Genomic DNA, 9,536 nt, shown 5'->3' with positions numbered 1-9,536 from the left:
ACGTTGCGTTGTAGTTTCCTGTCTAACAACTGCTTTTGTTTTCGGTTTGCGGTCGATATTTATTGGACAACTATAGGTCAGCAACGCCATAGAGGAAATTCAGTGTTCACGCTCTGGTGCATCTTTATGCTCGGCTTGGCAGACGAGTTTCTGCGTGTGTGTGTGTGCTCACATTACATTGGTCAGAGAGGGAGGAGGGTCCTGCAGCGCCTTGGCTGTCTGCAGGAGGAGTGCTGGACTGGACTGTCCAGCTTTGCAAAAAAACAAAAAAAAACAATGCACCGCAGCAGCAGAGTACTCGATGTCCTTTTATTTTGCATGTAGGCTGCTGTGTTATCAATGTGAACACGCCGGTGAGATGCGTGACGTGTTGTTGTCGGAAGAAAAGCAGGTCAAGTTCAGACTTGTACGTCGTTAGCTCAGCAGCGCGTGGCGCGGTGAAGCTACACACACACACACACACCAAGTTTTTGTCAAAGTGCTATTTCTCGTTCACGGTCGTCTCGTTTGACTTGACATGTCGCGCTGACTGACTGACGAGCCAGTCTCGGTTTCGATAGCAGGCGATAAAGAGCATGTGAAGTGGAGCTCCGTCCTCGGGCTCAGACATGGAGGGACCTGACGCACAGCCCGACAGCAGCAACACCACAAACACGGAGAGCTGCTTCGGCAAGTCGTGCTCCGCGCTCACCGTGGACGATGTGTACGAAATAGCCAAACTGATCGGCGCCGAGGTGGAGAAGCTGATCGACGGCTACGGGAAAGAGAGCGTGGTGGGTTTGGTGCCGAGGATAGTGAAAGTGTTGGAGCTGCTGGAGAGCTTCGCGTCGAGGAGCCATGTTCACAAGCTGAAGGAAGAGGAGCTGCTGAAAACCTTCGAGACCTTACAGCTGCAGCAGCAGAAGAAACAACGGAGCTGCGGGCGAGACGGCGAGGAGGGCACCGATAAAAATGAAATACGGGTGAGCTGTTAATCCTCTCCGACCTTTTGTAAACTTAACTACAATTTACCAACGGTGCCCACTTCCTTTTGCGCACTGTCTCTGTGTGTGATACTGTCATTACAACGGTGTAACAACAGGGCCTTGTCTAACACGAGTTGATTGACAGGCCATGGACGAACCTAACGTTACTAAAACGGAATATATTGAAGGCATTTGAAACAAGAGAAGAAGTAGGAATTCGTGCACTGTTTTTTTGTGTTTGTGTGTTTAATATTGATTATCTGAAACCTGTTTTTCTGGTATTAATTGTTAATCAGCCCCCCAAAAATAATCCGTGCTTATCTGCGTCGTCAAGGTAACCACAGCGTGGCCGTTGGGCTGTTGTGGTTTGTTGTTGTTGATAAATCTGCCATTATAAAATTATCCACTTAATTGTGTCTTTAAGATTTACCTCAATGTTATTCAAGGTTACCCATATGTAAAATAAATAAATAAAAATGTGTGTGATACCATCTTCTAAAATAGATTTATAGTTTTTAGGCACAGCTCAACAAATATGAGCTAATGTTTTGGTATAGGAAGCTAACTGGCTAGTTAATTAGCAGAGAGCTGCCCCAGAGAAATCACACAACATAAGCAGAAATACATTCATTTGGTGCAAAGATAAGGACATTAATGGAAGAAGAGTAACCAGGAGATGTGTCCACTGTTTACATGGTGGTAGGCCTCCTTCACCTCTTCATGCATCAGTTTTCACAAATGCACAAATAACTGAACAACAACTAAACACATGGAGGGGATAACTGGATTACAGAGGCTCAAATTGGGCAGTGGTTCCCTGGGTCTGATCCTCAGTCTGAAGTGACTGTTCGTGTTTCTTGTTTCTTTTTCTTTTTGTTGGAATTCAACAATAACAAAAAAGAGACACAAAAATAAGTCAGGAGACATGGAGTCTGCAAAAAGATACAAAACCAATGCAGAGATAGAAAATGACTCTATAAGACACAGACTGACTGCAAGAAGATGCAAAAACAGAGATACAAAAGCACTCTTTATTTCAGGTTGATGGGGTCAACAGTAATTCATGACATTTTTATTCCATGGAAATACTACCACCATTAGGAGCTGCTTTCAGTATTAACACAGAGAAGAATTTACCGTAATCCCTGTAGGACAACCAATTTTTTAAAATTGTTTTGTAAAGACAGTTGTTTGTTTTTGAGTTACTTTGACCACAATATTAAGACTATTTTTTCAAGTTGTTTGTTCAGAGCTATTTAACCTGCATTGTTGCCTAGTTTTCTGACTTTACAAAATCTCTTTTGGTACTACTTATCAGTGGACATGTTTAGCCTATTACAGTTTTGCCATTGCAGAAAAGACAGCTGTTATAATCATGGCTGAGAAAGAAGAGGTGTGGTTCACAGAAATCAGAGTTTGCTGTTGAGTCTTGGAACCATTTCAGCAAAGTGTCTGTAATGACTCAGTGACTCATCCACTTGAACACAACCCTATTTTTCTGAGGCCAAATTACAAGATGCTTATGAGATTTTTACAACACACTTAAATTCAGTTTTACTGAAAGTGTATTGTCCTGTCCTATCTCTGATGATTTGGTTTTACACTCACTTCAATCCTCCCGAGCAGGAGCTGCAGCAGAAGGAGCAGCAGTGGAGGAGGAGGTGTGAGGAGCTGCAGAGCCAGGTGCAACAGCTGCAGGAGGACAGGGAGGAGCTGCATAGCCAACTGAAGGGCAGCCATGCTCAGGAAGGTATATCACTGCAGTAAAAATGAGTAAAGAGTGAAAATTTGTATTTGCAAATTTGTATCTACAAAATTACTACACAAAGGAGTTCCAAAACACTCTACTACATCTTGTTTATAATCCTCACATGTCTTTTAAACTCCGCTCCAAAGGTGCAGATTTTACGACACAAACTTTTCTTAAAGCGTGAGGATTGTTTTCCATCTGTGAGAGCTAAGTGGACTGAATAAAAACTGGAAATGATTTGCAGTCTTCTTCAGGATGCCTCTCAATTGTAGTAAGATGTTAATGATTTATGAGTATTGTAGTGGAATTATACACTGGAAAGAGCAGGGAAACACAATGTAATTTTTCCAAACAGAACCAGATCTGATCCGACTGACCTGCCCAGTCCCAGGATGTTCTCTAAGTACACAAATTACCCTCAGGGCCATTTGGTTATGTAGTTTTCTTTCTTCAGTCCAGGAATGCAAATTTATGTAAAAGCGTCTGCCGTGAAAAATCATTTCAACCAATTACAGTACAAATTCAAAGCAGCGGGTTAACAGTCACTGACGCACTGGCGCTGAAAGCAGTCATACCGGTCCACACAGTGTTTGTAGTACAGTTATTTTGCGCAGTGACACAGGTTTTAGACTCACAGGAGGCCTGTGCTTATCCTGCAAATATCAGGAACACGCCCAACACAGAGGTCTAATAAATTTCAGCATTTTGTAATGTGAGCCAGAAGCTGGAGTCGCTTTGCTTGACTCTTGTTTTCTTGTCCTGACAGGCAAAAACATTCTCTCTTAATACTTTATGATTTGTTTGACAAGAGGTCATTTGGCAGATGAATGTGATCGTTTATATGTGATGAATGTGACCGTGCTTCACTCGCATGAGGCAAAGTTCAGACAAGTTGATTACTTCAGTTTATGTTGAGGAATTTAGTCTTAAGTAACTACAGAAAATAATTTAGAAGACACACCCAATTTTTCCCAGTAGGCTCAGTTTATCCAGACCATAACAAAACATGTCGCCATGAATAGTATCTAGTTGTGCGATAGCTTTAGTTTTATTTGCCCAGGTTTTAAGATATCTACGTCAGAGACCTCTACTTCAACTTCAGTACAATGAAGCTGAATGGAAGTCATCTCTGGTATGTTTGCGTAAAAATGTAAATCACTACAGTAGAATATGTTTCACAAGTGTAAAAATAGTCACCTGAACTGGTTGAAGAAGTTGTTGAATTTTCCAGATGCTTTCATGGATGTTAGCTCTGCAAACACAATTCTGTCTTTTGTTTACTCTACTATCTCAAAATCTGCATACAAAAACTTCAAGTGAAACAACAGCAAATGTTCCTTGCAAAAACTGTTAGAAATCTATTTTGTAGTTTTAACCTTTAATGAACCTGAGGTCTTGATTTAATTTGAGGTTCATGTCCAGGTTCATAAATTAACTACAATTGTAGTTAAATCCACTCAGAAGCAAAATAATGTGCACGTTTTTCAGCGTAGAAATGGTAGAAAGATGGGAGCGATAACATCCTCCTTTCTTTTCTAAAATCCCTCATCAAGCCATCGCTCAACTCTCTGTGTTTTCCCATAGTTGGTTTATCACATGATAGGTTATACAGCACCACAGATCAGTGAAGTGACTCTGTAAGCCATAAATTCACTATGATATAACAATATAACAGAAGCTACTCGATACCTGAATTGAGGATCTACATTCTATATTTATAACAATAACCAGTGTGATAATCATTGCAAAAATAAAATGGTTTCTGTGTGTGTGTGTGTGTGTGTGTGTGTGTGTGTGTGTGTGTGTGTGTGTGTGTGTGTGTGTGTGTGGCAGATCGTGTCCAGCGTCAGGAGCGAGAGGTAATGCTGAAGCTGAAGCAGGTGGTCGACAAGCAGAGGGATGAACTGAGGGCTAAAGTCCAGGAGATAACCACCATCTCCAAAGAGGTGGAGGCGGTAAGGAGACAGAGACACACATCTATGACGATCCTTTAGTCCGTGCACACAGACACTGTAAAGACTCATTAAAGACCTAACATTGATAGACAAGTTGCAACTCATCTTCCTCAGAGAAACATTTGTCACTGAACTGATGAGACACTGCAGCTGGTGGACACTTCATTTACAGACTGGAGAGAGAAGCAGAGATATAGAGAGCTGTCATCTCTGCTGGTGTGCATGACACCTATAGCACGTGGACACACAAACACTATTATGAGGCTAATTACTGTGGGTACAAAGGTCTCCCTCCTCTAAGGCATGTTGACCCCTCCCGCAGAAACAATAGTGTGTTTTGTATTACTTTATTATAGGTTTTGTAATACATGCACGACGTGTAATCCCTCTGAGTGTCCATTTAAATTCACACAGTCATGCATGACAAGTGTCATCAAAGGAGAGGTTACATCATATATAAACCACACTAGTGAACTCACTGGAAGACGGGAAGAGTGTCAGCTATCAGGGAACGAGTGCAGCGATTATCCACATAGTTGCAAAGTGAGGATTAAGCTGCACTTCAGATAAGTCTGGCCAGAGTCACACAGCTACCAAACTATTCTTGTATGTGGGTTTGCACGTGTCTGTATGTATGTCAAGGCACACATAACGCATGATTTTAATAGCAGCCATAACTGTGTTTGTATTTGCTCAGAAAACAACTCATGGTTTCTCTCTTTACTCTAATGGATGCCTAGAATAGTTTCATCCTTAAAAATGAATGCTGCACTTGTCCTGATATTTCGTGGCCACATTCCTGTTCCTCTTCCTCCCACTTAACTTTTGGTCCAAATCTGATGCACTGACACATTTTCACCCCACTGTTCTGTGGCTGTTACTACTGGTTCTTGCTTGTTTGTTTTACTTTGTACTTGTTTAGTAGGTTAATGTTTGGACTTCATATATATATAGTATGTGTGTGTATTCGTTCAGCTCCAGGAGCAGCTGGACCGCTTCATGAAGATGAACGCGGAGCTGCGACACAAGCAGAATGTGCTGCAGGCTCAACTCAAGAGCACTGTGGAGAGGAAGGCCGACATGGAGGCCGATCTGAAGGAGAAGAGCAAAGAGATAGAAAACCTGCAGGCACAGCTGGACAGCACCAACAGCAACAGCCCTGTACGCTTGTTAAGTTTCTCTCATTTTTATGTGCAGTGAAACACCTCATAGTGTAGTCTGATTGTCACATGCACAGTATGTAACTGCACTGTAAAACAGTAAATAAAGAACTTTTTGTATTAACTGCCTCTATAGGATGCGGTCAGCTCAAAAGTTGACCATTATGTGTCATACTTACGTGTATATGTCTTGTGATTTGGATGAGTCTGACGACCCTCTGTTCTCCCATCAGTCCAGTCCAAGTCAAAAACCCATTGAGTCGATAAAGAAGTCGACAGGTGACCAGAAGGATCCCGATCAGCCGTGCTTCACCAAGAAGGAGGTGCGTGACATCATCTTCGAGAGGAATGAGCTCAAAACCAACCTGTTCCTGGTGCAGGAGGAGCTCAACTACTATCAGAGGTGGGTTGGCAGTGTGTGTGTGTTGTTTTGCTACCAGTTTGGCTGAACAGGTTCTTAAAGGGATAGTAGCATTTTTCTAAAGTGGGGTTGTATGATCTACAAATAGCCCCTAAGTACTTTAATTGCAGTAGAAGACTCTCTACACTCCTCCCGTTAGCAACGCCAGCCCATAGCCCTGCCCAGAGATTTACAACATACATTGTTGTGAATGGACCCAAAGAAACGGCCTATTTTCGTGGCCTAAAAGAGGTTTTACCTGGAAAAAAAATACACAGTTCCATTGTTCGCTATAATATTATTTTTTCCAGCCCTTCAAAGTGCAGGAAAAACGCAGTTTTTATTTGGAGCTAACCAACTGCTGATCGGCGGGCGCTAACCCTGGGCGGAGGGATACGTGATACATTTTAGTGAAAACAGCTCAGATGCAGACACACCAATTGTTGTCTGTGGGCAGTTTCTTTTCATTGATAAATAAAGTTCTCACAGGTTTTTAAGCTCCAAGTCTTGTGATGAAACTGTCGATGTCTGCAGGGAGATCCTGAACGAGGAGCGCTGTCCAGGCTTCCTCTTAGAAGCTGTCCGCTCAGCCATCAAGAAAAGGAGAAAGCTCATTAAGGCCAAGATGCTTGGAATTTCTGTGAACGACTGCAGCAGCAGGTCTGTCTTTCACACACACAAAACACATGTTCATCCCATCCAGAAGTAACGGGACCGTTTATTCACAGTTTCTGCTGTTGTGTTGTTGTTGTTTTTTCTCCAGTGACGAGGAGGACAGGAGTTCTCTGTTTGACCAGACAGAAGTAGACGGCGCACAAGTAGATGGCACTGACAAAGCAGCTGAGTCACGCATTCGAAACCTGTGAGCACAACCTGTAGCCTCACTACACAACAGGCCACTGATGACGCTGTTTGCGCTGTACATTTTATATACAATTTAAATACTGCCACAGCTGATTGGTCACAAGGAATTTGAAATTCTGGCTCATACTGCAACCACTGATGATCCACTCATGTGAAAAACCCAGAGAGAACAAAGCCCTTCATAGTTGTACTGGCCATTGGGAACGTCAGTGTGTGTGTCATTTGACATAAGGTTATCTCCAATGTATGAGTCAACAAGCAACAGAACACACAAATGCTATGCACAGAATTTTACACACACGTTACAGTGTGTTTTCCTTCAGAGCTAATTGTGTAGAAAAGTAAATAAATGCATTCACGTCTCAACATCAACTAAATAGAATTAAAGAGGACGCTCATGTTCATGTGTTTACCCTTATTAAACGAAGAGATAGTCTTCCTAGAAATGTGCTTATCTTCAGAATGAGGACGTTAACCACTTTCAGGAAAGAAAGATGAGGAGCTGGAGTTACTGGAAGACCTACTCCAGTCTACCCAGTATCTTTTGTAAAGAAGGGAAGTCTGTTGACGGAGAATTTGATTAAATGAGGAATGTGTGTCGTTGCAAAGGGGAAGATGCATCATGAGCCTCTTGGCTTTACAATCTAATATACCTGGCATTCAGGTAGAGGAATTAATTACAGCACTGTCACTTATGCTACAGAATATTTTTTTAGCCCCAAATTTCAGGGACACAAGTAGAGATGAGAGATGAGTTATACCACAGGATGATGAAACACTAAATGCTGCTGTCTGTGTCATCATCTGTGAATCAAAGCATTGGCTTCATCTCTGTCTGCTGACGCTGTCCCCATCCTGGGATCGTCTGCAATCCTGCTCTATATTTAGCTGTAATCCCAGAGTGCAGATCTGACCTCATGCCTGTTTTTTCTACTCTAACAGCTTTGGCTTCCTGACGCGGTCAGGCAGCGGCCGGAGCCCCACCCACATGAGCAGCTCCGCCTCCAGCTGGGAGATCATCGGAGACTCAGAGGCCACGGATGAGGCACAGCAGCGGCCGGCTTCTTGAGACCGGTACTGACCTATAATCCTCAGAGTTTGTCTTCATTGTTTGTTCTGAAGCAAACATCTTTTTTTTTTCCTGTCACAACTTCTCCCTGACCTTGTGGCAGAAAATCTGGTTCTCAGTTACAAGGTTAGGAGGTCATTTGAATTTTAAAAGAAAGCACCACATGGAAGTGAGGAGAGAGAATGTGTGAATATTTCTGAACTATTTTATTTCGACCACAATTACTTTCATTTCCCCATGTTAAATCCCCCCATTTTCCATAGAACTTATATATAAGAGGAACACTGTCTAACTCCAGTGTAAACAGCACAGTGTACCACAGTATTAAGAGACACCTCTTAACTCACCTCAACAGAGATGCTTCCTTTTGTATGAATACAAATGTTATATTTTTCTTCAGTGTAGTGAAGGTTTTATTGTCTGTATGTTATGAAAATGAGGATTATTATGCATAGATATTTATATAAACAATCAAAAATATTTTTTAACATAGACCAAAGACTTAACAAAGGTACATATTTTGAAATCAAACTACCGGTATACAGTCAAATAACATGGAGTATGGTATATAAAGTTCACCTCTGCTCCACAAGAGGGCATTGGTTCCAATTAACATTTTACCACCAAAATGATGATTTTTTACCTCAGTTTGGACATAGCCATGTCTCTTCTTGTGTATTTTGTGATTTTAAGCACTTTCATGCTCAAGGATAAAGAAAAGTTGCAGTCACAGTATCAGACTCTTCCAGCATTTTAATGAGCCTTAACTAGTTAAAAATATATTCTCTTCATTTTTTAAGTCATCAGCTGTTGCACAGTGCCAAAGCATTTGGCAGGTGTGTATCTGATGTTGGTGCCATAAGTGTGTATATACTGACACGTGTTGCGGCTGCTGTAGTAGCCTCCGCAGATTGGTTACTTTACTTTTAAAGGAAGCTGTTTGCTTCCTTGTGGAAACGAGAAGCGGTGTGTGTGGGCATTTGTTTTCTCTGTTCAGTGTTAGCTGACAAGTGAATATAAAGTATCTGACCATGTTCCCTCTAAAAGTCTGACCGCAGCACTGCTCTGACAGAACAGTGTTGTATTCATTGTTAGACAATCATTAATGAACCTCAAATCAAACCATGTTTTCCTGAATTCCTGTCTTCGCTATCTATTTTTCTAAGAATGTTTTTATTGGAAAATTTTATGCTGACAAAAAGACATTGAAGACATCAGATGCCATGTGAGTGAACTTTTGTGAAAATGTGTTAAAACAATTCAAAATGTGGATTTTCTGTGATACTGAAATACCAAAAGTCAATAAAATCCATTGAACACAGACACAGAAAACTAGTCTCAGTGCATTTTTTCGCAATGAGTTGGGAAAAAAG

General features: G+C 41.6%; 1 protein-coding gene across 1 annotated transcript; it reads left to right on the top strand.

Annotated features, from left to right (window-relative positions):
• The first annotated feature begins 372 nt into the window (after positions 1–372).
• On the top strand, positions 373–9,484 carry rilp (Rab interacting lysosomal protein). The gene is made up of 8 exons (XM_085795566.1): positions 373–962; positions 2,592–2,715; positions 4,549–4,670; positions 5,646–5,831; positions 6,064–6,233; positions 6,765–6,890; positions 6,994–7,092; positions 8,037–9,484. Exons 1-8 carry the CDS (start codon positions 609–611, stop codon positions 8,161–8,163), a joined length of 1,308 nt encoding a protein of 435 aa, XP_085651692.1. The 5' UTR covers positions 373–608; the 3' UTR covers positions 8,164–9,484.
• The last annotated feature ends 52 nt before the right edge of the window (positions 9,485–9,536 follow it).

Source organism: Trachurus japonicus, chromosome 13 (assembly GCF_045865225.1).
Source record: "Trachurus japonicus isolate A0001 chromosome 13, Traja_1.0".
In the NCBI taxonomy this organism is placed as follows: Eukaryota; Metazoa; Chordata; class Actinopteri; order Carangiformes; family Carangidae; genus Trachurus; species Trachurus japonicus.
The sequence above is the reverse complement of the archived record's forward strand: the minus strand, read 5'-3'. Positions and strand labels throughout refer to the sequence as shown.